General features: G+C 44.3%; 1 protein-coding gene across 3 annotated transcripts in view; it reads right to left on the reverse strand.

Moving 5' to 3' along the window:
* LOC139234157 (fibrillin-1-like) overlaps positions 1-27,892 on the reverse strand; it is a 602,997-nt gene that overhangs the window by 21,432 nt on the left and 553,673 nt on the right. For all 3 annotated transcript variants that reach the window (XM_070865155.1, XM_070865154.1, XM_070865156.1), the window contains 4 exons: positions 24,983-25,105; positions 19,765-19,881; positions 6,926-7,054; positions 5,711-5,830 (listed from right to left, as the gene is read on the reverse strand). In XM_070865155.1, the coding sequence (XP_070721256.1) occupies positions 5,711-5,830; positions 6,926-7,054; positions 19,765-19,881; positions 24,983-25,105 (489 nt within the window). The remainder of the gene's footprint in view (positions 1-5,710; positions 5,831-6,925; positions 7,055-19,764; positions 19,882-24,982; positions 25,106-27,892) is intronic.

Genomic DNA, 27,892 nt, shown 5'->3' on the forward strand with positions numbered 1-27,892 from the left:
ATAGTTGGTGCCAGCTTTGATAGTCCAGATACATTTTCACTTTGGCATACAGTGGTGCACGGAATACTGTTTGTTATTACATTAGATGTACAGATGGGAGTTCCCGTATTCTAAGGGGTCAGCAAGCAACTACTAGCAGGCTCCCAAGTTCATTATATTTCGAGCTGCCTGTCAACAGATTTTCATGTTTGGTGACTTACTAGAATGTTACTTCCATTATCCTTTTCTGCACTGACATGGTTTCACTTTGGGTACATAACACTGCATTTTGGAACTTAGGATAGAGTGCTAAGCAGTGTGTTAGTTTGTACTCCCCGTGGGAGGGTCAATATTCACAGAGGATCCCAGAATAGGGTTGGCAATTGCAAGGAATCCCTAGGAGTGTGTCTGTAGTTTCAGGGGGTCACCAGGTGTGTGTGTCTGTAGTTTCAGGGGGTCACCAGGTGTGTGTGTCTGTAGTTTCAGGGGGTCACCAAATGTGTGTCTGTAGTTGTAGGGGGTCACCAGGAGTGTGTCTGTAGTTGTAGGGGGATCACCAGGAGTATGACAGTAGTTACAGGGGATCACCAAGGGTGCACCATTAATTGCAGGGGGTCACCACAAATAAATATTTTAAAACCAATGTTTTATTACATTAAAGCTGCTCTTACATTGGTGTCAGCGTAGAATTTATGTCAGTGCTTCCTGGAATCTGGGTCTTGCGCAGTAAACGGCAAACCCATGTCAATCTGCTGGGTTCACGTTGGATGAAATCCAGGACGTCCCTGTGGGAATCAGCATTAGAAATACCCCACTGACACCAATATATAAAAGCAGCTTCAGTTGCCAAATTTTAACTAAACTTATTTGAAAGCATTTAAATTAATTTCAAATAAAACACATTGTCCAAATTTAAATTAAACAGCTTTAAATATCTGAATTAGCAAAACTGTACTTTCCCTAAAATTAGGTGTACAATTTTAGACTTTTTAATTAAAATAAGGTAGTTAACTGTAAATAAGTTTATTTGCACAGCTCTTAAGTAATTAAAAAAAAATTCAGTATGCAAGTTCAAAATAGAATAGGTACATCTTTAAACAGCTGTGAATAATTTTTTATTGCCCATCTTAAATTGTGCTAGGTCAACAACTTTAAGTTATACATTTCTGGGCTTCTAAGTTAGAAATTGCAGAGAGAATTTATTCTGCACTGCTTGACTAGTAAAAGCTTGGCTCTGCTAGTTGCGCTTGTGGAGCTGTGGTTAAGAATAAATCCTTCAATTTTTTTCCTGCACCAAAGGACGGGGGAGGTTTTGACTCACAGTAAACTTTCTTTGGTTGCTTTCAGCACTGCTGATTACATTTTTAATTTATTCCTTCACGGGATGAGAGTGTCGCCGGCAAGGATAGCATTTATTGCCCATCCCTAATGCCCTTGAGAAGGTGGTGGTGAACCTTCTTGAACTGTTGTTCTTTGTAGCGGTTTGGTACAACTGAGTGGCTTGCTAGGCCATTTCAGAGGTCTGTTAAGACTCAACCACATTGCTGTGGATCTGGAGTCACATATAGGCCGGGTAAGATTGGAAGATTTCCTTCTCTAAAGGACATTACTGAACCAGATGGGTTTTTACGACAATCCGGTAGTTTCATGGTCACCATTACTGATACTAGCTTTTTATTCCAGACTTTTTAAATTAGCTGAATTTAAATTCCCTGTGGTGAGATCATTAGTCCAGGCCTCTGGATTACTAATGCAGTAACATATCAACTATACTACCGTTCCTATTGGTAACAACCAATCCGGATCATCCTCTGCCATTTCCACCACCTCCAGCATGATCCCACCACCAATCACATCTTCCCCTCCCCTCTCAGCATTCCGAAGGGACCGCTCCCTTCGCGATACCCTGGTCCATTCCACAGTCACCCCCCCCCCCCCTTCCCTCGACATCTTTTCGTGCAACACCTGCCCTTTTACCTCCTCTCTCTCCGCTATCCAGGGTCCAAAATACTCCTTCCAGGTGAAACAGCTATTTACTTGTACTTCTTTCAATTTAGTACACTGTATTTGCTGCTCACGATGTGGTCTCCTCTACATTGGGGAGACCAAGCGTAGATTGGGTGACCGCTTTGTGGAACACCTCTGTTCAGTCCATAAGTGTGACCCTGAGCTTCCGGTCGCCTGTCACTTTAGATCTCCACTCCATTCCCACTCTGATATCTCCGTCCTTGGACTCCTCCACTGTTCCAGTGAAGCTCAACGCAAGCTCGAGGAACAGAACCTCATCTTTCGTTTAGGTACTTTGCAGCCTTCTGGACTCAACATCGAGTTCAACAATTTCAGAGTATAACCTCTGGCCATCTTTGACTCCCTTTCCCTCCCATCATCTTATATATTTTTTCCCCCCCTCTTTGTCTATAATGACAGCTGATCATTACTGCGCCATTCACACCCTATCCAGATTAACCTTTTTCTAACTTTTGTCATTACCATTTCCAATTCGGCCCATCGTCCCTTTTGTCTCTTTAATCTCTCCTGTCTTCCACCCTATCACAGACCTTCTTCCCCCCCCCCCCCCCCCCTAGTTTCAGTGCTTAAAAATGTGCTCTTTTCGAACATTCGGCAGTTCTGACGAAAGGTCGTCGACCTGAAACGTTAACTCTCTTTTTCTCTCCACAGATGCTGCCTGACCTGCTGAGATTTCCAGCATTCTCTGTTTTTATTTCAGATTCCAGCATCCGCACTATTTCGCTTTGGAATAAAAAGCATTAATTCAATTCACTTTTAAATGTTTTAATGGAGAGCGAAATAAAGATTGTGAAAAACACATGGGGTTAAGATAGTTGAAATATCAAACAAATTTAAATTAAAATATATATTATATTATTTTTAAAATCGAGTAATTTTCTAGAATAATGGAGAAATTTTACATTCCATAAATATAAAACTCGTTTTTCAGGGCCAGAACGGCTATTGAGCAGTCACTATGCTGTTAAAACCCCAGTTACACCTATTCCAACAAGGCCTAATTTTTAATGGGTTCTTTAATAACACTATTGGATCAGAAAAGTTTAAATTTGTCAGTTCAAGTGATTTCACTGTTTGCGGGCTGTCGGGAGTTCCATAACGCAGCCTGTGGTGGAGCAGTGAATGACTGACCACAGCTTCAGGATATCTGTGTTTATTTGCGCATGCGCTAAATCCTAAAGTTATGGTCAGTTTCAGAGGGGTAATGACGGCAAAGGTTAACAATTCGCTGTTATGACCACTGCTAAATGCGGGTCATTGTGGTGACAGTTTATTTGTGAAGAGGCTGTTTGTGGAAAGCAGATTTTTCAGTGCTGAGTAAGAAAGCTCTTGTACAAGAATTCCATCTACTTTTACCACAGAATTCCCATGAGCCCTGAGCAATGCAAGTTATTTGACTAATTATTTTTTTTGAAGTACATTTTAAGCAGATGTTTTTGCATCAGTCTTCAGATTGAAATACACTTTGGACAACATGTTATCTAAAACTTCAATTTAGGCACAAACTAGGTGCATTATACCAGGCAGTCACTGGCTGTATGCAATAGTTTGTGTGCTCGATGCATCGGTTTAGTTGAAAATATAATTTCTTGTAGCCACACTGTAAATTGACGAACTAAAGCACTTTTTATAATTACCAAATGCTTTGTTTCTGCTATTTTCATAGTTGTGTTGGTTCTTTGCAAGGAACTATTAAACTTTGGCAGGTACAGTATCAAATAGTGACATGATGGAACCTCAGAGAAGTCTGTTTTCAATGATTTGTCAGTAAATGCATGGATACAATGATCACAAAATGTGTCCTGTTCTTTCAAAACCCAAAATGTTCTAAAATAAGAAAATTCATCTTTTACTGCTAAGCTTTCTTAGACACTAAATAAGGAGAGTTCTGCCTTACAGCATGTTGCTTTTCACAATACTAAATATATAAAATTATATGGAGTGGGCACCAGTAGCTTTAGTGGTAGTGTTGGATTCGTAGTCAGAAACATGGGTTCAAATCCTTTGCTCCCCAAATGCACAAGTTTTGCTTGTTCTTGGCTGGACTGTCAGGTGGAGCATCCTGTAGGAATATAGGGCCCAAGTTTCGAACCGCGCCCAGAATGGCGCAGTCCCGACCTGGACGCCCGTTTTTCGCGCCACAAAGTGCGCCTAAAAAAACCCTCCGTATTCCCCACCTCCCTGCAGGTCCTCTGGCCCTCGGCGCAGCGCAGCAAGAGCTGTAGGGGGCGGAGCCAGGTCCCTGCGCTGAAAACAGTGCCGGGACCTCTGCACATGCGCGCTACAGTGGGCACGCAAGTGCAGTAGCTCCAGGCGCCCGAAACTGTGTGGGAGGGGCCCGAAGTATGCAGTCCCTAGCCCTGGCCGAATGGCCTCACTGGGGCTGCGTGAATAAGGCTCCTCCCACGGCCAGCTCCTGCTTCCTCCTGACCCGACTCCCGCTTCCCGCCTCCGGACCGGACCGGACCCGACACCGATTCCCGCTCCCCCCCCCCCCACCGACTGGACCCGACTCCCGCTCCCGCGCTCCCCCCCCGACTGGACCCGACCCAACTACCGCTCCCCCCCGCCCCCGGACTGGATCCGACCTGACCTCCCTCTCCCCGACCTGACCTCCCTCACTCCCTCCCCCTGACCTGAACCGAACTGACCTCCCTCCCACCACCTCCCCGACCCGACCCAACGCCACCTACCTGTAAATCTGGTGCTGGTCTCGGTCCCTCCCCCTTCTCCTTTCCCCCCCCCCCCCCCCCCAATCTCCTTCCTCCTTCCCCCCATCTCCTTTCTCCCCCCTCCTTCCCCTCTCCCTCCCCTCGCTGTCAGAAACACAGACACTGACAGACAGAGAATGAGAGACACACACAGACAGACAGAGAGATAGAGACACTGACAGAGACACACTGGGGGGGCATCCCAGAACGCTGTTGGAGAGCTCCCGGTGCTTCAGTCGGTAAGTAGAAAATGTTTTATTTATTGATTTAAAAAAAAAAATTTCTTCTTATTTTTTTTGATTGATTTATTGGTTGATTTATTGATGTATTTATCATTTATTATTGATGATGGCTCTTTATTTGTAAAACTGAAGTGTTTAATGTTTGTAAACTTCCCTTTAAACCACCCCCCCCCACCATTCCCTACGCCTGATTTGTAACCTACGCCTGATTTTCTAAAGTGTAGACAAGGTTTTTTCGAGTGTACAAAAATCTTCACTTACTCCATTCTAAGTTAGTTTGGAGTAAGTTTTCACTGACGAAACTTTGAAAACAGGCGCAAGTGGCCGGACATGCCCCCTTTTGAAAAAAAAATTCTGTTCCAAAGTGAAACTGTTCTAACTGACTAGAACTGGAGCAAACTAAATGACGAGAATTCCGATTTCTAAGATACTCCATTCTACACCAGTTGCTCCTAAAAATCAGGAGCAAATCATGTGGAAACTTGGGGCCATAAAGTGCAGCATCTTTGGCAGAGGTAGGGTGATATATTGTCAGAGAGTGCTAATCTGTCCAACTAGAAAAATAAATTGGGGGCAGCATTGACAGTGTCCATATAGGTATCCAGATTGTCCTAAGTAGGGAGGTGGGAGTACTGAGAAAGAATTTAAAACTGAGGGGAAAGAGTTACATTTTGTTAACAAAATGATCATAAGGATTTCTTCACTCAGATGTTTTCTTTCATAACACAATTTGAGCAACAAGTTACTTGCCAACACATTGATTCCACTGATAGTGCTGAAGATAACCATGTGGACAGCCGCATCGATATCCACCGGCTAGGTTCTGACAGCCATGTTGACAACGATGGCTTCCCTCACATTCATCAATATCTAGAAAATCATTAAAAAAAAAATGCACACATTTAGCAGCTACACTCCAAAATTAATATATACACTCAACAGGAAGTTTTTTTTTGTAGGGTTGAAATTTATTACAATTACTCTATGTTTATATATGCAGAATTTTTCTGGTTTTTTTTGGTGAATTTTCCATTGCTGCAGACCTCAAGCGAATGCCCTACTGAGTATTTATGAGCTAACATAGCAAACAATAAAGTTCAGATTGGTTACTAAGATTCAGCTGTTATGTGGGTTATTTTGGCTGTACTTTTATGAGACCAATATAATAAGATTTATTCCCAAGTGATGTTAGTTGGAGTCAGCTGTTGTAATTTCTCCCTGATTCTGGCCAACTCAAAATAGTCTGTTTTGAGCACGGTGCTTGACACAGCCAAAACATAACACGCAGCCCGATGGTGGTAGTCTTGGTAACAAACTCAACTGAATTAAACAAAGTACTTACATGGATGAATGAAAATTGCAAAAGATAAAACCAGCCCGATATTACTATTATACAAAATCCTCAGGGTTCTTGTAGACACAAGAGAGTGCATTCTTGGCTTGAAAAATAAGTGCCAAGTATAGCATTCATACACTGAACATTGTAGGAATTTCAAGTCTTTCAATGGCAATGATAAGATATTTGACTGTTGAGAAGAACTTGTGAAATGCAGATTCTGTTTCTGTCAGTAATATTTACAGTATCATTTTGAATCAACTGCACTAGCTGATTACTGTTTGTATTAATGTACAGAGGAAAAACTTCAGCCAAAATAATGATCAAAACATTATTTCAACATGAAATTTACATCAATGAGAATGTGTAAATATTCACAAATCACTTTAATGTGACTTATTAGCTCACATTTGAAATCTCAGTGCAACTAAAGTTAGTCTGTCTGGATATGTTCGATAGTTATGCAAGGATAACAAATATTTTTATACAATAATAGTTATGGTCTATTAAGTTGGCTTTGGAACTCAACCTATAATTAATGACATTTATGGAGTTTGGATAAAAGGCACAAAATTATTTGAAATGATTGCTATCCAGTTATATTTTTTCTAGTTCTATTCAAACTCTACCTTCGCAGCTGTGGCCAGTTTGATCCAATGAAAATCCACGTTGGCATTCACAGAGAAAGCTACCCGGGGTATTCTGGCACACTCCTTTAGTTCCACACATACTTGTTTCAGTGATACATTCATTGTTATCTGTAAAAGAGCAATCAATTTGGTCAGCCACTGAAGACATTTAAACTGTTGTGACTTAAAGGAAAATTCCACGTTTCAGTCAGCTAAAACTTGGTACATTTTCTAGTATGCCAAGTTTCCTCACCAAACAACAATTAAACTCTGATTGACCTGAAGCTATGTTTACTTGAGAACAATTGGAATTTGTGGCCTTAAAGGCGCACAGGTGTATCTTAACAGCAGAATAATACATTGTGTTACATGGTACAGCAATATTGTCCTTATAAAGCAACATATCACCAGTATACCATGAGCAATGCCATATATCTGCTAGCTTTATTTATACAGAATATTAGTCACTTTTTTAATGAAGAGTTATTTTCCGCATTTTCCTCAAATTGCCCTTTGTGAGCAAGCAGCATCTAGAACTAAAGGTGACAGACATCTTGTTCTCGGGCATTTGCCAATATAGCTCTAAAAATGTGTGTGGAAGTATATGATTCTGCCTGATTTTCCTGCTCTCCCTCAGTATTCTGACCAAATGAAAATAAATTACGTTGTGTATTAGACTATTATAGCAGCATACATTAAATTTTGATCAATCAGCAGAAATGTAACCGATACCTCATCATAAGTGATAATTTAAGAATCAAGCATTAAGCAATCATTACATCTTTATAAACAAAGGTTAAGCAAATCTGAAATGCATCCACTGAAAACAGTAGTATATTACAGCTAAAATAGTACATATACTACTGCCAGAATATGATCTTTATAAAACCACAAGACCTGTCGTATGATATGGATACTTTCAGGCCCTACTTCAAACCAGCAGTTACAACCATAGCTCCCTATGCTGTCACGTCAATCTTGTAACTGCCTGTTCAGCATTCCTGCAGCATAATGGTAAGCAACCTTAAAATGTTGCATATAGGACATAAAATGAAAAAGAATTAAAGTATGAATTAAGGGCTGTAATTTAATCCCAGAATCCAGATAATGTGAACAATTATTCGCATGGTTCATGACATCATCTAAACCCTGCTCCTTATAACTTTCTCCCAGGTATCTATAATCCTGATTTATAACCTGCTCTCAACAAATAAAACTGTTTATAAGTTTGTTCCATATTCTTTAATGCAATGTGACCTCTCCAATTGGCTCTACATTGGCGATGAATCATTGTGAGTCACTACATTTTTGCTTGAGACAAACAACAAATTTGGTACAGTCACTACTTAGTATAAGATCAAACATAAAAATCAGCCAAGTTAAGGCTAGTCATGCTAACTTTTAGTAAATGTTAAGTACAGGGTGCAGTCATTGTTCCCATGCTTCTAAGCTTTTACATATGAAAGATGTTCATAATTAAGTCAAAATTAAAATGGAGTAGTGAGTTTAACCCTGGACAACATTAACAAATTAATGCCAATGTGATTGCATTTTCCATGTACACACTGCTCCATGATGTACATATATAAAAATTGTTCACTTACCAATACTTAAGTAATTTTAACATATGTTGCTAAGAGAGAAATGCACAGCTATCATTATCAGGTCTTAAAGGCAGCAGGTCCGATGAGCCTTTGGTATATTCCTCTAAGTCGTATTTTGAACAGATATGTATATCACAGCACACATGTACATATGAAGACTCAGAGTTGATCGACTATTTCAGAACAAACCACATAGCGTGTAAGCCATGCAAGTCATTCTCTAACTTTCCAGTTTCTTGTTTTATCTCTAGGATTAGGCTTGCAAAGGGGAGAGGGGAATGAAGGGTATGTGGTATCCTTGTTTTTATTCTCCAGATGAATTCTATATTTTATATAGTTCATTAAACATAATGAAACACAACATATTTCACAATAATCATATGGAGTAACCAGCCTGCAGACTGTTATGTATGTACTTTTGAGACCACTAGCCACTAGATGGCGTCAGTGTTGGAGGCCATTGGGCTGCACGCACATGTGTGCAGCCCAAGTATAAAAGGCAGACATTTTGTATCGTAGTCACTTTGGGCCTTAATAAAGCAGAGCCAAGGTTAAACCTCTTGGAGTTAAACAGTACTAAGTCTAATAGTTATTGCATACACAACATTTGGCAACAAGGCAACAAGAACCTTTGCATGCAAAAATGAGCACAATTGGATTGTTGGAGCGATTTGTGGAAGGAGAAGATTGGGTAGACTTTGTGAGCCATTTGAACCAGTTCTTCATAGCCAACAAAATGGAGGAGGTCGGCAACGCAGATCAGCGCCAGGCGGTGTTCCTCATGGTTTGCGGTCCAAACATTTATGGTCTGATAAAGAATCTACTCCTGCCTGTGAGTCCAATAGAGAAGACGTATGAAGAATTGTGTACACTGGTACAGGACCACCTTAAGCCAGACAAAGGCATCATCATCTCGAGATACAGATTTTACACGCACGTTCACTTAGAGGGCCAGAATGCAGTGGAATTCGTTGCCGACCTGAAATGTCTAGCGGGACCGTGTAAGTTTGGGGCAGACATGCTGCAGGACTTCTTCGTAATCGGCATCAACCACGAGGTGATTCTGCGTAAACTACTTGCGGTGGAGACGTTGGACTTGAACAGGGCCATCATGATCGCTCAATCATGCATGACGACGGATAGAAGTCTAAAGCAGATATCAGTAGAAAATTGAAACTCAGCAAGTACTGTAAATGTGATTGATTTGGTGTTCGGAAGAGTGGCACATGGCAGGGCCTACCCGACTGCGTACGTGAGACCTGTGGCTGCCCAAAGTCCACCAGCGGGAATGCATCCGATTTCTCCATGTTGGCGTTGTGAGGGAAAATCGCCGACACCAGCTGTCATGTATTCAACTATCATTGTAACCCATGTATAAGCTGACCTAAGTTGTACACCTTGAGAACATTGACCACAAGGGGCGAACTTGTGGGAGACACTCCTAACCTGGACTTTCAGGTATAAAAGGGGAAGCTCCACCCACCTTCATCACTTGAGGTCTTGGTAATAAAGGTAACTGGTCACAGAGTGACCTTCTCTCAAGTATGGGCCTCGTGTGCATTTATACTGTATAGTAAGGACATATCATTGGCGACGAGAAACTGGGATTTAAACCACGCAAGCATGGCCACTAGCAGCACAGAAGAGAGGTACTGTGTTGGTGGTGATTGGGACAACTTTATTGAGACTACAGCAAAGTTTTGTCACTAAGGAATGGTTGGGACAGGATTCTGCCAACAAACGCAGGGCTCATCTCCTGACTGTTTGTGGATCCAGAACGTACTCCCTGATGAAGGACCTTCTAGCGCCAGAGAAGCCGGCGGACAAGACGTTCGAAGAGCTCAGTAAATTGATCGGGGAACACCTCAAACCGGCGAGCAGCATGCACATGGCGAGACACCAGTTTTACACACACCAGCGGCGAGAAGGGCAAAGTGTTCCACACTTTGTGGCAGATCTCCGGCGACTGGCGAGCCTATGTAAGTTCCCAGATGCATGCAGAGCGGAGATGCTGCGAGACGTTTTTATTAAGGGCATCGGGCACGCTGGGGTTTTCAGGAAACTGATTGAGACCAAAGACTTGACCTTGGAAGCAGCGGCTCTGATAGCCCAGACATTTATCTCAGGAGAGGAAGAGACCAGAATGATGTATAACAAAAATCTTGGCTCAAATGCGGCAAACGATCAGGGAGTCAACATTGTTAACGCGGCACACTGTTCTCTAGGCAGACAAGGGTAATCGGACATGCCCCAGCATGTAGTCGAACCCAAAGGGGGAATTCAACAGAGACAATGGCTAACTGAACGGCGATTCATGCCATCACAATGGACAATGCGGCCAGTAATGGGGCCATCAACACCTGTTAATGGTGCGCTTAAGGACAGTCACAGAGACAGTCAGAGACGATCGACTGGTAATGGACCTTTTGTTTCCAACAATGGGGCCTCCAGCTCATGCTGGAGGTGTGGAGGTAAACACCCAGCCAGAGCTTGCAGGTTTCAGCAATATACTTGCAGAAACTGCAATGTCAGCAGTCACTTGGCACGTATGTACAGGAAGCCTGCAGCCAGGTCGATGAGGAGGACGGGCCCGATGTAAGCCCTACGAGGCCAAATGAATACTGGGGGAAATCACTGGAAGCTGAAGTTCAGCGAGTTCATGTGGAGCACATATACAGTTCATATACCAGGAGGCCACCGATAATGATGAAAATACTCCTCAATGGCATCCCAGTATTAATGGAGCTAGACACGGGGGCCAGCCAGTCCCTGATGAGTATCAAACAGTTCGAAAGTTTGTGGGTGTCCAAGGCCGATTGACGCACAGCTACGGACATATACAAAGGAGATCATTCCGGTGCTAGGCAGCACCACGGTAGTCATGACCCACAAAGATTCGGAGAACAGGTTGCCACTCTGGATTGTCCCGGGGGACGGCCCGCACTACTGGGGAGGAGTTGGCTTGCTGTCATGAACTGGAAATGGGGCGATGTCAATGCAATTTCCTCTGTGGAGCGAGTATCATGCTCACAGGTCCTGGACAAATTTGACTCATTATTGCAATCTGGCATCGGCACTTTCATGGGGGCCAAGGTAGTGATCCACATAAACCCGGACGCCAGGCCAGTACACCACAAGGCCAGAGCGGTGCCGTACGTGATGCGGGAAAAGATAGAATGCGAATTGGACCGCCTGCTGAGGGAAGGCACCATCTTGGCAATCGAATTCAGGGACTGGGCGAGCCCGATCGTGCCGGTGCTCAAGGCGGGTGGGTCGGTCAGGATATGTGGTGATTACAAGGCCACCATCAATCGGGTGTCACTCCAAGACCCGTACTTGCTACCGAGAGCGGAGGACCTCTTTGCGACGCTGTCCGGTGGCAAACTTTTTTCAAAATTGGACCTGACCTCAGCTTACATGACCCAGGAGCTGGCGAGTGAGTTGAAGAAGCTGACCACCATCACGACACACAAGGGGTTATTTGAGTATAACAGATGTCCGTTCGGGATTTGTTCGGCCGCCGCGATCTTTCAGCGAAATATGGAAAGCCTCCTCAAGATTCCAAGGACGGTGGTTTTTCAAGACGACATCCTCATCATGGGTCGCGATACTGAAGAACACCTCCACAACCTGGAGGAGGTGCTATGCAGACTGGACCGGGTAGGGCTGCGACTGAAAAAGGCGAAGTGCGTCTTCTTCGCTCCAGAGGTAGAATTCCTGGGGAGGAGGGTAGCAGCAGACGGGATCAGACCTACTGCGTCCAAAACAGAAGCGATCCAGAGAGCACCCAGACCCCGCAACATTCCTGGGACTCCTGAACTATTTTGGTAACTTTCTTCCCAAACTGAGCACGCTGTTAGAGCTGCTACACATGCTCCTACGTAAAGGTCGTGATTGGGTCTGGGGGGACAGCCAGGAAAGGGCTTTTGATAAAGCACGCAATTTGTTACGCTCCAACAAACTTAACGCAAGTTTCTTACACGGGTCATATAACGTTAATGTGCGATGCGTTGTCCTATGGGGTCGGGTGTGTGTTGCATGTGAATGCCAATGGTCAGTTACAGTCGGTAGCTTGTGCCTCCAGAAGTCTGTCCCAGGTAGAAAGGGGCTATGGGATGGTAGAAAAGGAAGCGCTAGCATGTGTATATGCAGTAAAAAAAATGCACCAGTTCCTGATTGGCAGGAAATTTGAGCTGGAGACAGATCACAAACGCATAACGTCCCTTTTGGCTGATAACAAGGCCATAAATGCGAATGCATCGGCCCGCATACAGAGGTGGGCACTTGCGTTAGCTGCCTATGACTACACAATTCGGCACAGACCGGGCACTGAAAACTGCGCCGATACACTCAGCAGGCTCCCACTAGCCACCACTGAGGGGGCAACTGAACATGATGCTGAGATGGTCATGGCTGTTGAAACTTTCAAAAGCAAAGGCTCACCTGTGACAGCCCGTCAGATTAAAGTCTGGACAAATAAAGACCCGCTACTGTCTTTAGTTAAGAAATATGTCCTGAATGGGGGCTGGGCAGCCACATACGGGGCATGCCCTGAGGAATTTAAACCGTTTCATAGGCGCAAGGATGAACTCTCAATTCAGGCCGATTGCCTACTGTGGGGAAACCGAGTAGTCATGCCCCAGATGGGCAGAGAAGTCTTTATCAGAGAACTTCACAATGAGCACCCGGGCATTGTCATGATGAAGGCAATTGCTAGCTCACATGTTTGGTGGCCAGGGATAGATGCAGACCTGGAACTTTGTGTTTGCAGGTGCAACACATGTGCTCAGCTGGGCAACGCACCCAGGGAAGCCCCCCTTAACCCTGGTCCTGGCCCGCCAAGCCATGGTCACTCATCCATGTGGACTACGCAGGTCCTTTCATGGGAAAAATGTTTTTGGATGTAGTAGCTGCCTACTCCAAATGGATTAAGTGTGCCATTTTAAATTCAAGCACATCCTTTGCCACCGTAGAAAGTCTACGGGCAATGTTCGCCACCCATGGTCTACCGGATGTCTTGGTCAGCGACAATGGCCCGTGCTTCACAAGCACTGAATTCCAGGACTTCATGCCAGGCAATGGAATCAACCATGTCAGAACGGCACCGTTCAAGCCGACCTCAAACAGGGAATGCTCAGAATCCAAGGGGGTTCCCTACAAAGCCGCTTATCACGCCTCCTGTTGGCCAATAGATCCCGACCACACTCGCTCACCCGCAGAGCTGCTAATGAAAAGGACGCTCAAAACCAGGTTATCCCTTATACACCCTATGAAAGAAATCATTGAGAGCAGGCGTCGGTCACAATGTGACTACCATGACAGAAATGCGAGGGCACGATGTATTGATGTCAATGACCCTGTTTTTGTCCTTAATTACGCTGCAGGGCCCAAATGGCTTGCACGCACTGTGATTGCCAAAGACGGGAATAGGGTTTTGGGCACTGTGGGCAGTCCGGACAGGCCTGAGGCACCGCAAACAGCAGACACTCAGGCCAGCGCCCAACAACCGGAGCCCCAAGTCAGGCGCTCTACAAAGGAGTGTAAACCACCAGAGAGACTTAACCTGTGATCCCAATAAGACTTTGGGGGGGAAGGTGATGTCATGTATTCAACTATCATTGTAACCCATGTATAAGCTGACCTAAGTTGTACACCTTGAGAACATTGGCAAGGGGCGAACTTGTGGAAGACATTCCTAACCTGTGGAAGCTCCACCCACCTTCATCACTTGAGGTCTTGGTAATAAAGGTAACTGGTCACAGAGTGACCTTCTCTCAAGTATGGGCCTCATGTGCATTTATACTGTATAGTAAGCACATATCACCAGCAGCGCCGTTTTAAGCAATATAGTTGCAAAGGCTGTCTGAGAGTGGGGCATCTCCTGCGCAAGTGTCCTCAGATGAGCAAGCATGCTGTGACACACCACGTGGAGGATGATGGTCAGACTAGCGCGGATCCGGATATGCAATCCGAGATACCAGAGGAGGAAGTGTATGGACTGTACTCGGTCCTAACTAAGAACAAATCGATAAGGATCAACGATTAATGGGGTACTGGTATCAATGGAACTGGACACGGGGGCGAGTCAATCGATAATGAGCCAGAGGGCATTCAACAAGCTGTGCGATACTAAGGCTGTGAGGCCCAGGCTAAGTCCAGTCAATGCCAAGTTGTGCACGTACACCAAAGAACTCATAACGATGATTGATAGTGCCACAATTAAAGTGAGGTATGACGGTGCGGTTCACGAGTTACCACTATGGATTGTCCCAGGCAATGGCCCAACACTGTTTGGCAGGAACTGGCTTGAAAAAAAATCAGATGCAATTGGAACGACATCAAGGCATTGTCGTTGGAGAAAGATACATGTGCACAAGTACTGAGCAAGTTCCCCTTGCTGTTCGAACCAGGCATCGGCAACTTCACGGAAGCCAAGGTGCAGATCCACGTAGACCCGGATGCAAGACCCGTCCATCATAAAGCTCATTCCATATATGATGAGGGAGAAGGTCGAAATCAAATTGGACAGACTCCAGCGTGAAGGGATTATATCACCATTTGAATTTAATGAATGGGCCAGCCCCATTGTTCCTGTGCTGAAAAGTGATGGCACAGTCAGAATCTGTGGAGACTACAAGGCTACGATCAACAGGGTTTCAAAACAGGATCAGTACAGAAGGCTGATGACTTGTTTGCAACACTAGCTGGGGGGCGAAAGTCATTCACCAAACTGGACATGACGTCGGCCTACATGACACAGGAGCTGGTCGAGACGTCAAAGAAACTTACGTGCATTAACATGCATAAAGGACTGTTTATTTATCACAGATGCCCTTTTGGAATTCGCTTGGCTGCAGCAATATTTCAGAGGAACATGGAGAGCCTACTGAAGTCCGTTCCCAGAACTGTCGTGTTCCAAGATGACATCCTGATCACAGGTCGTGACTCCAAGGAACATCTGAACAATCTCGATGAGGTTCTACATCGTCTGGACAAAGTGGGACTCAGACTGAAACGCTCGAAATGCATCTTCATGACATCAGAGATCGAATTCCTGGGGAGGAAAATTGCTGCTGACGGCATCAGGCCCACGGACGCGAAAACCAAGGCCATCAAGAATGCACCCAAATCGCAGAATGTGATGGAGTTGTGTTCGTTCCTGGGTCTACTCAACTACTTCAGTAACTTCCTACCTAAATTGAGCACCTTATTAGAACCACTACACATGCTGCTTAGAAAAGGCGACAACTGAGTGTGGGGTGCGTCTCAAGACAGAGCTTTTGAGAAAGCCACTAATCTGCTTTGCTCTAACAAGCTGCTGGTACATTATGACCCATGTATTCGTATTGGCCTGTGATGCTTCGTCATATGGAATTTGTTGCGTACTCCAATAAGCTAATGAGTCGGGTAAACTTCAACCAGTCGCGTATGCTTCAAAAAGTTTGTCTAAAGCGGAAAGAGCCGACAGCATGGTAGAGAAAGAAGCACTAGTCTGTGTGTATGGGGTTAAAAAGATGCATCAGTACCTGTTTGGTCTTCGGTTTGAACTGGAGACAGATCACAAGTCACTCATTTCACTGTTCTCTGAAAACAAAGGTATCAATACCAATGCTTCATACCGCATCCAGAGGTGGACGCTGACATTATCTGCCTATGTTTGTTTCATTCGCCATAGACCTGGCACCGAGAATTGTGTTGATGCTTTGAGCTGTCTGCTGTTTCCCACACTGGAGCTGGAAACGCCACAACCGGCGGACCTATTGTTAGTTATGGATGCTTTTGAGAGTGAAGGAACTCCTGTCACGGCTCAGCAAGTTAAGACCTGAACCAGCTAACACCTGATTTTATCGGTGGTGAAAAGTTGCATCCCAAAGGTGATTGGTCTGCCAGACCCAAGCAAATGTGCGAGGAGACCAAACCTTACATTCGTTGCAAAGACGAACTGCATATTCAGTCGGATTGTCCTGTGGGGCAATCATGTTGTTATGCCCAAGGGAGAGAGAAATTTGTACGTGAGCTACATAGCACACATCCCGGCATTGTAATGATGAAAGCTATTGCTAGGTCTCATGTATGGTGGCGGGGAATTGATTGAGCTGGAATCATGTGTGCATCAGTGCAACACTTGCATGCAGCTCAGCAAAGCACCAGCGGAATCGCCGCTGAGCCTGTGGTCATGGCTGTCCAAACCATGGTCCAGGATCCACATACACTTTGCAGGTCCTTTCCTGGGAAGATGTTTTCAGTTGTGCTGGATGCATGTTCGAAGTGGATAGAGTGTATAATCATGTCATCCAGCACATCCACAGCTACCATTGAGAATCTCAGTCATGTTCGCTGATATCATTGTTAGCGACAACGGATCGTGCTTCACCAGTCAGGAGTTTCAAGAGCTCATGAAACTCAATGGTATCAAACATGTAAGGTCAGCACCATTCAAACCTTTATCCAATGGGCAAGCAGAACGTGCTGTCCAAATCATAAAGCATAGTATGAAGCGAGTAACCCAAAGGTCACTGCAGACCCACCTGTCATGCATACTGCTTAGTTACAGGACAAGACCACACATGCTTACTGGGGTCTCGCCTGCTGAACTAATGATGAAGAGAGGTCTTAAGATCAAGCTATCTCGTGTACACCCTGACTTGAATAATCATGTTGAATATAGAAGATAAAGTCAGCAAGGGTATCACGATCGTGCAGCTGTGTCACACAATATTTCTGTAAATGAATCTGTATATGTTCTCAATTATGGTCAGGGTCCCAAGTGGATCGCTGGTACTGTCATGGCCAAGGAGGGCAACAGAGTATTTATTGTCAAGCTCAAAAATGGTCAAACATGCAGGAAACATATGGATCAGACAAAGCTGTGGCACACAGATGAACCGGAACAGTCGGAGAAAGAGACAATCGAACATCAACCGACCTACCCTCAGTCATCAGAGGACTCAGTGGTCATCAGTGAATCGGGACTTTCAATCACTGACATGTTCAATGAAAATGGACTTTCAATCCGTGACATGGCGATTGCCACTCCCACCAGGTCAGCCACCCAGCCACCAGTCACAATAGACTCTGAACGCTCACCCAAGGCTGGAGGTGAACTGAGATGGTCAACCCGGGAGCGTAAAACACCGGACCGTCTCAATTTGTAAAAGACTGTTAATATCTCAGAGGGGGATATTGTCATGTACGTACTTTTGGGATCACTAGTCTCTAGATGGCATCACTGTTGGAGGCCATTGGGCTGCACGCAAGTGTGTGCAGCCAGTGTATAAAAGGCCAGCCATTTTGTATTTTAGTCATTTTGGGCCTTAATAAAGCAGAGCCAAGGTCATATCTCTTGGAAACATAGAAAATAGGTGCAGGAGTAGGACATTCGGCCCTTCGAGTCTGCACCACCATTCACCTCAGTACCCCTTTCCTGCTTTCTCTCCACACCCCTTGATCCCTTAAGCCGTAGCCGTAAGGGCTATATCTAACTCTGTCTTGAATATATCCAATGAACTGGCATCAACAACTCTCTGCGGTAGGGAATTCCAAGGTTCACAACTCTCTGAATGAAGATGTTTCTCCTCCTCTCAGTCCTAAATGGCTTACCCCTTATCCTTAGACTATGTCCCCTGGTTCTGGATTTCCCCAACATTGGGAACATTCTTCCTGCATCTAACCTGTCCAGTCCCATCACAATTTTATATGTTTCTATGAGATCCCCTCTTATTCTTCTAAACTCCAGTGGATACAAGCCCAGTCGATCCAGTCTCTCCTCATATGTCAGTCCTGCCATCCCGGGAATGAGTCTGGTGAACCTTCGCTGCACTCCCTCCATAGCAAGAACAGTTAAACAGTACTCAGTCTAACAGTTATTGCATACACAACACAGACAATGGTCTGGAATTTGCGGTAGTAATAATGACAAGGTTGTCAACGCTCGTCATTATTACTAAGTAAAACGGATAGCAACTTCTGGCATCTGCACAGTTAAACACACAAATCCGGAAGTTGTCAGATACGCTGCTTCTCCACAGGGTGCACTATGGTAGTCTTCGTCGATGAAGTCAACACAGAATCACTGATTTTGACGTGAACTTAAACTAATTACCCACTATACTTGCTGTAAAGAACAATGAAAAAAATGAAGCCTGGTTGAATCAGGAGTAACTGAGTTTTTAAACAGCCTAGGTAAGTCATAATTACCGCTGAACAACCTCTCTGGCCCTGAAAAATTAATTTTTTAAAGTGTGGATTCTCATTTCCTCAGAAGAAAATTTTAATGCCGCAGGTTTTTTAAAAAGATAAAGGTTTCTTTAAATTTGTTTTTTCTTATCTAAGTTTCTCCCTTAATCCCAAGTGTATGTTCCAATCTTTATTTTGCTTTCTATACAATGATTTAAGTGCAACTTATATTTCCTGCTCTTTACGGCCTACTTTGCCATCTGAGAATCTTTCTGATTGATCAGTTTCCCTGTTCACAGACCCAAATAGATCCCCTAGAAAAGGTGCCAAATTGAAATTGATGTCAGAAAACAGGAAGTTTGTGCTTTCGAGCCCGTTAAAACTTTGTGGCAGCATTTTTTGAGGTGAATGGCATTTTGCATTGAAAAATTGATTTAAGCAACATAAATAACATAGCAAAGTGGGAATTTAATGCCAAGATAAATTGAATTATTCAATAATTTGAATTAGTTGGCTTTGAAGAGCAGTAAACTCCTTTATGTAATAAAGTTTGTGAGGAATAAATGCAGATTAAAAGTATTTGTTACTATAATGCAAATGCATGTATTATTTGAGCACTGTTGCTGCAAAATAAGGCAAAACAAATAGTGTCCATGCAATTTCTTCAAATAAAGCTCTAAAGAGTAGCAGCTTTCAGCATTGCAAACCTTCTGCTCAACTTCCCCAGTACCCTGGTTTGGCTATAGATTCAATATTGATCACATCATAATGCAAATGAGATTGAAAGATCATTAAAGGATTTGTCCCAATTAAAGATGATTTGAAATAACATGTATTACATTGAGAGCGCTAAGGTGCCACAACATGTTATGTGACAATCAGGTATAATGTAAACAACTGAGAACCAATGTACAGTTGTGTTCGAACAAACGTGTACCTGTTTCTGTGCGCACTATGCTTAGGGACTACTATTGCTCCAATGCACAAAGATTATCTGCAGTTTAACTTCTCCACACCCCTCCCTCCTTACCTCCTCTTCACCCCCAGCCAGTGACTTACCAATACATGCTGTATGATGCTGTGTGAATCCAGGGGGACATTTGCAAGTAAATCCACCAATTGTGTTGACACAAAGGAACTGACAATTGTGCTGCTTTGTAGCACATTCATCCAGGTCTAAAAAAGAAATCAACAGCTTAATTCATAATGGAGGCAAAACGAACTCTGTTGTTACTACAGCTTTCCTTCCCAAAGCCCAAAGTATACATTAATGCTATGGTGACAATTTCATGACCTAATGGCCTAATGTTGATGGGGAGCAAGCAGAAGCCACTTGCACCCTGTTTTGCAATTACCATCTACAGGCCTAAAGGTCCTGTGGTTATTTGATTTACATGAAAGGTGGGTCATCAGTAAACACCACCTGCTTATGATTAAGCCATGCACCGTTGAAGCCAACTGAAACTTTTGTTACGACATAGACAAAATCATTTATTTTTCAAATAAATCTTAGAAGCAGTTCTAGAGCTCCAGTTCTTCATGTGCTACAACTGAGGGGGGCGGAGTAGAAACAAAGCTCCAGCCCATATATTCCACGCCGGACCAGATGTCTCTGCTTACCTTCACCATCGGTGGTAATCATGATTTAAGACAAACATTGTAAAATTCCAGATAGTGGTAAGTTTAAACCCTTAAGTTAATTAGTCGGACCGCCCAGTGGAAAATAGCCCAAGCAAATACACAGATTAATAGACCATGGACTAGATTTCCTCTTTTCACACCTACAGAATCAAAGTGGGACTTACGCCCACCTCCCCAATCTTTTCATAGCTCCAGCCCAGTTACGTGAGTTAGGGATCAGTAGACATTTATGGCAGGTGCCTGATGGTAATCTTACTAGTGGATTTTAGGGAAATTACAATGGCGCTGCAGTAAGACTCCTGCTGCAGCACCTTAAGTGACAGGTACACCGTTAAAAAGGAAAAGAGCTTTGAAGAAATCAAGTAATCGTCGCCTGAAGGCTTTGGCTACAAGACCCTCTTCCTCTATCAGGTCTTTTGGGGCTTTCACATTACTACCCCAGTACGTACTGACAGAGTTCTGGCAGGAGCTGTGGCAGGAAGAAAGAATTTAGGTTAGTGCGGTGAAGCAGTGGTAGGCCGCACTGCCCAATTTTGAGGCCCATATCTTCCGCTAACCCACCCATTTTTGGGTGGGATAGCAGGGGAAAATCCAGTCTCATATGTCTGTCAATCAGAATAGGAAGCTCGTAAAAATTAATTTCGATTAGAAAACTCTTGACAATAAAAATTACTGATCATAGAAATAAAGAAAGTAATTATTGTTAACAAGAGTTTTGTAGTAAAAGCATTTAGTCCTACATGGTGTATACTTACATAGAATAATACACCTTTTGGCTCAACTAGTCTGTAAATCTCAGCATTCTGAGGGGATCGCTCCCTCCACGACATGCCAGTCCACAGCTCAATCCCCCCAACACCCCCTCCCCCTCCCACGACAACGTCTCGTGAAAGCGTAGATGTAGTAACACCTGCCCTTTTACCTCCTCCCTCCCTGCCATCCAGGGCCCCGAGCACTCCTTCTAGGTGAAACAATGATTTACTTATCAATTTAGCATACTGTATTTGCTGTTCACAATGTGGTCTCCTCTACATTGGGGAGACTAAACGCAGATTGGGTGATCACTTTACGGAACATCTCTGTTCAGTCCACAAGCATGACCCCGAGCTTCCAGTCGTCTGTCATTTTAATTCTCCGCCCTATTCCCACTTTCCAATTTTACGGACACTGTCAGTAATGATTCTGCTATTCCCATTTACACTTCCTCTAGACCCATCTTTTGTTTCTTTACCTGTCCCATTACCATCTCCTTTTGCCTCGCACCATCATCCTTTTTGTCATTTAATCTCTCCTGCCTTTCACCCCATCACAGACCTTCCCTTTTGTTCTTTCCTCCTCACTCCCTTTCCCTTCCTTTGTACTTGCTTAAAACCTGTTATATCGCTAACATTTTCGAGTCCTGATGAAAGGTCATCGACCTGAAATGTTAACTTTGTTTCTCTCTCACCAGATGCTGCCTTACCTGCTGAGTATTTCCAGCATTTTCTGTTTTTATCATCATCTGTGCTGGTGCTAATACTCCACACAAGTCTTCTCCCATTACATCTACATTTGCCTCAAACACTTTCTGCGGTGGCGAGATCCAATTTCTAACCACTATCTGAGTAAAGAAATGTCACCTTATTTCCCTATTGGATTTATTCGTAACATTCTCTCCACATCTATCCTGTCCAACCCATTCATAATTTTAAAGACCTCCAGGTTTTCTCTTTTCTAAAGAAAAATGGTCCAACCTGTTCAATCTTTCCTGATAGCTGTAATCTCTCAGTTCTGGTATAATCGTTTCTCCAGTGCTTCGATGTCCTTTTCATAGTATGGTGACCAGAACTGTGCACTAAATGCGGCCTGACCAGGGTCTTATACAAATTTAATATAACTTCACTACTTTTGAATTCTGTAACCAGAAATAAATCCCAGTTCTGTTAGAATTTTTAATTGTTTCCCTGACCGACAATGCTACTTTTAAATGATTTATTCACCTGTATCCCTAAATCCCTTTGCTCTTTTATCCCATTCAGTTTCTTGTTTTCTATGCTGTAGGTGATGCTTCTATTATTCTTACCAAAGTGCATCACCTCATATTTATTTCTGTTAAAGTTTTTGTCACTTAACTGTCCAATCTGCAAGTTTTCTAACGTCTTCTTGCATTGTGTTGCATTCTTCCTCCATGTTAGATATACCACACCGCCCCCTCCCACCCAGTTTGGTATCATATGCAATTTTGATATTAAGTTACCAAATTATTAATGTAAACTATGAATTTGCAATGGTCCCAGCACTGGAACTCTGCTTTCTACCCTCTTCTCTGCTTTCTATTCTTTAGCCAATTTGATATCTATTCAGTTATTTCAACCCTGAAAATAGCAATGTGGAATGAAAGGGGGAAGAAGCCCTGGGTCCAATGGACTGATTGCAGAATTTTATAAAGAAGTTTTTTTTATTTTTTATTAGAAATTTTAACTCCATTTCTCTTAGATGTCTTAAAGGAGATTAAACTTGAAGGAAGTCTATCCCCATCTATAAGGAGGTATCATAATCTTAGCTTATAAAAATAAAGGGAATAGACAGGATTTAAAGAATTTGAGGTCCATCCCATTACTGAATGTGGATTATAAGATCTTGGTGAGGAGGTGATGCCGCTGATAGTTTTGTCCTCTCAGTCCTATGGAGTCGTAGGCTGGGACATTACAGACATAGTGGCCTCAATCTGAGATGCATAGAGCTCATGGAAGAGAGTGGGAGGCTGATGTGCTAAAGATAGATCAAGAAAAACCTTTTGATAGGGTATCCCATGAGTTTTTATTTATAGATTTGGGAAAATTTTTACTCGAACAATTTCAGCTGTGTTATAGAACATGTTTAATTACAGGTTCTAAATAACTGGAGAAGAACATAAGAATTAGGAACAGGAGTAGGCCATCTATCCCCCATTCAATAAGATCATGGCTGATCTGGCCGTGGACTTGGCTCAACTTACCCGCCCGTTCCCCATAACCCTTAATTCCTTTATTGGTTAAAAATCTATCCATCTGTGATTTGAATACATTCAATGAGCTAACCTCAACTGCTTCCTTGGGCAGAGAATTCCACAGATTCACAACCCTCTGGGAGAAGAAATTCCTTCTCAACTCGGTTTTAAATTGGCTCCCCCGTATTTTGAGTTTGTGCCCCCTAGTTCTAGTCTCCCCGACCAGTGGAAACAACCTCTCTGCCTCTATCTTGTCTATCGCTTTCATTATTTTAAATGTTTCTATTAGATCACCCTCATCCTTCTGAACTCCCAACGAGTAAAGACCCAATCTACTCAATCTATCATCATAACGTAACCCCCTCATCTCCAGAATCAGCCTAGTGAATCATCTCTGTACCCCCTCCAAAGCTAGTATATATCCTTCCTTAAGTAAGGTGACCAAAACTGCACGCAGTACTCCAGGTGCGGCCTCACCAATACCCTGTACAGTTGCAGCAGGACCTCCCTGCTTTTGTACTCCATCCTTCTCGCAATGAAGGCCAACATTCCATTCGCCTTCCTGATTACCTGCTGCACCTGCAAACTAACTTTTTGGGATTCATGCACAAGGACCCCCAGGTCCCTCTGCACCGCAGCATGTTGTAATTTCTCCCCATTCAAATAATATTCCCTTTTACTGTTTTTTTTTCCAAGGTGGATGACCTCACATTTTCTGACATTGTATTCCATCTGCCAAACCTTAGCCCATTCGCTTAACCTATCTAAATCTCTTTGCAGCCTCTCTGCGTCCTCTACACAACCCGCTTTCCCACTAATCTTTGTGTCATCTTCAAATTTTGTTACACTACTGTCCCCTCTTCCAGGTCATCTATGTATATTGTAAACCGTTGTGGTCCCAGCACCGATCCCTGTGGCACACCACTAACCACCGATTTCCAACCTGAAAAGGACCCATTTATCCCGACTCTGCTTTCTGTTAGTTCGCCAATTCTCTATCCATGCTAATACATTTCCTCTGTACTTTAGTGTGTCTGCACATTACAAAGTGTCTGATAACAGCCTCTATAAATTACCACCTGAAACACCATCTGATATTGTTCGTGTTTTGTGATAACTTTGCTGTATTTTCTCCTAATTTTTCCTTGATGTCTTCATAATTTTAAAGACCCCATGGTCTTAACTTCTCTATTGCACTATGACTGAGAAACTGGGTCTCCTCATGCATGCCAAACCTCTTCCAATCTCAGTTTCAACTAGCTGTTGGAGGTCCAGGGAATGAATCCTGTCAATTTTTCTACCTCGTGGGGAAGCATCTGGCTTCATGTCCTCCCGGGATGACATGGCTAACCTCAGCAATTGATAAAGAAGTGACCATCTGAAATATGACGTGTTGATTCTCCAATGCAGCAGCCCTGCCATTAATATTCTTACTTGCTGTTTACATGTTAATTTTGAGTTTAACTATGCTTCATTGATAAATCAGTGTGCCTTTAAAATATTTAAACTGTGCTATTTAAATGAAATGAAGCAATAACAGTTACTGTTTTCAGTAGCTAAAACTGATTTGATTTATTATTCATTTCGATCAGCTGAAAATCAGTAATGAGAAAAATAATCTTTGGACCAGGATAGGTTATTTATGATGCAAGAATTTATTATATTCACCTTTGCAACTTTTTCCATTTTCCTGCAACAAGTATCCTCGAGGACATGCACACTGGTAGCTCCCATCTGTGTTCTTGCAGATGAAATTACAGGGTTTCGGTGCCTGTACACATTCATCAAGATCTAGCAATTGAGGAAAGTATAAGTGATAAACGTGCTGTTAAGTAGCATATATGTCATGGTTGTTATTAGAACATAGAAGGAAAATATTTTTGAAAAGTTTCAAAATTAGACTTGCAACTATTAAGAGATTTATAAGACAGTAAAATTATCCCAAATAAGTAAAATTTGAAGCAAAGTCCTACTGGGAACACACCCTGTATAAAAACTAATAATGGTACATATACAAGAGTTTGCCCAACAGATGCGATTTAAGGCTAGGATATCTATCAGATGCAAGGCAAATATTGACTTGTAAATAACTCAGCTTATCTTCCTCTCAAATGTCAACAATCCTAAGGGATAACACTTACCCAGTTTACTGCATCCATGTATGCAAATTATATGTAAGCAACTGTGCCAGATGAGAGTGAATTTTCAACTTTCAGCAGCTAGCATGTTCTACTTTACTCTGTTGTTCAACAACTTCGTCTTCCTCCACCTCTGTGCTACATGCCTTTGCTTGGTCCCATTACTAACTGTCCCAAAATAGTCAGTCAACCTCATACAATGACTTCTCTTCAGGTTTTCAATAGTCCTCTTGGGAATGCATCCTCAGACCTAGCCTATTCCTCATCTACATGCCTTCTCTCAGCAACATTATCTGTAGCCATTGGATTAGGCTTCCACATGCATGCTGGTGCCATCCACTTCATCATCATTATTAACTTCACAGCGACCAAACTACAAGCTGCTTAACTGACACCAAGTTGTGGTAATTCAGCAATTTCTCCGATTTAACACTGGCAAGACTGAAACCATTTTGTTTGACTCTACTAAAAGCTCCACACTCTATAACTCTATTCTATTTCCTTTCCTGGCTGCTTACTCAGGCTGAGCATTAAGGTTTCCTATTTGACGCTTAGCTGAGCTCAAAACCGCATATCCTATACATGACAGAGATGGCCAATTTCTACCTTTGTAATATTGCTAAACTCTGCCTTTACTTCCCGCCTCCTCATCACCATCACCGACAGGCTCGACTTCTCTTTGCCACTATGCTCCCTCTCCTGCCAAAGCTCCACCATTCGTAAACTCCATCACCACATCCTATTCTCCTTACCCACCATCGCTGACTTTGGCAACTTTCAAGGCCTCCCCATCTTCTAACTTATTGAATTCAAAATCTTTGTTTTCATTCACAAATCTCACCATGGCCACACCTCTTTTAACCCTATGGGGTGGGGGGATCCTCAGCTTACATCCAAGGCCATAGTAAAGAGGATTGAATTATTTTCAGGCGAGGGCCTCATTTGAATTATACCAGCGAACTGCAGGCGTCAGATGGGCACTCCACTGCAGTTTGGCGGTTTCGGCCAGTGGAAAATCAGCTGGCTTCTGTATGGAACTGGCCGGCTGGTAGGATCTATTGGAGGGATGGGGGCGAGAATGGACCGGCAGTGGACCAGAAGATTGTTGTGGAGTTAAGAAGAGTATAAATGCTCCTGCTAGCCCCACAAAAATCTTAAAAAAATACATACCTCCACTGGTTAAGCAGCTTAATGCTCAGTACAATTATGACTAATATTGCCAGTCACATATTTCGCCCATTTGTACATTAAAATTGCTATTGGGATCCTACAGTAGCATAGAACCAGATTTGCAGATTTAAATAGCTTCCCGCCTGTTTTGTGCTAGAGTGCTGAGCACCTATTTTAAGGTCTGTCTGAATCAGGCGGGCAATTTTTCTCCGACAGTTGCACTTTCTTCAGGTGAAAATTGAGCAGCTAAACCCCCCCTCCCCCCCCATGTTGGGCCCAAGTTTCCACAAGAAAAAAAACGGGCGCCCCTCCGAGCTGGGCGCCCGTTTTTCGCGCCTAAAAAAATCCTCGGTAGTCTCCACCGACTTACAGGTCCTGTGGCACTCGGCGCAGCCGGCACGAGCTGTGGGGGGTGCGGAGCCAGGTCCCTGCGCTGAAAACAGTGCCGGGACCTCTGCACATGCGCGCTACAGTCGGCACGCAAGTGCAGTAGCTCCAGGCGCCGAACTGTGTGGGAGGGGCCCGAAGCACGCAGCCCCTAGCCCTGGCCCAATGGCCTCACTGGGGCTGCGTGAATGAGGCTCCTCCCACGGCCAGCTCCTGCTCCCCGCCCGACCAGACCCGACTCGCTCCCCCCCGCCGCCGACCAGACCCGACCCGACACCCGCTCCCCCCCGCCCCGACCGAGACCCGCTCCCCCTCCCCCCCCCACCGACCCGACACCCGCTCTCCACCCCCCCCCCCCGACACCCGCTCTCCCCCCCTGCCCCGACACCCGCTCTCCCCCCCCGCCCCGACCCGACACCCGCTCTCCACCCCCCCCCGACACCTGCTCTCCACCCCCCCCCCCCGACACCCGCTCTCCCCCCCCGCCCCGACACCCGCTCCCCCCCGCCCCGACAGAGACCCGAGACCTGCTCTCCCCCCCCCGCCCCGACCCGAGTCCCGCTCCCCCCCCCCGACCCCCGCTCCCCCACCCCCCCGACCCGACACCCGCTTCCCCCCCCCGACCCGACACCCACTCCCCCCCCCCCGACCCGACACCCGCTCCCCCTCCCCCCCCCTCTCTCTCCCTCCCCCTCCCCCCCCACCTCTCTCTCCCTCCCCCTCCCCCCCCCTCTCTCTCCCTCCCCTCTCCCTCTCTCTCGCTCAGCGGCACGAACAGCTGCAGAATTCTCCCTGGCTGAAGCACTTTCACACAGGTAGGAAGATGATTTATTTAATCTTTTCTTTGCTTATAAATGTTTATTCAGGTTGGATTTATTTGTAT

Source organism: Pristiophorus japonicus, chromosome 21 (assembly GCF_044704955.1).
Source record: "Pristiophorus japonicus isolate sPriJap1 chromosome 21, sPriJap1.hap1, whole genome shotgun sequence".
NCBI classification, from domain to species: domain Eukaryota; kingdom Metazoa; phylum Chordata; class Chondrichthyes; family Pristiophoridae; genus Pristiophorus; species Pristiophorus japonicus.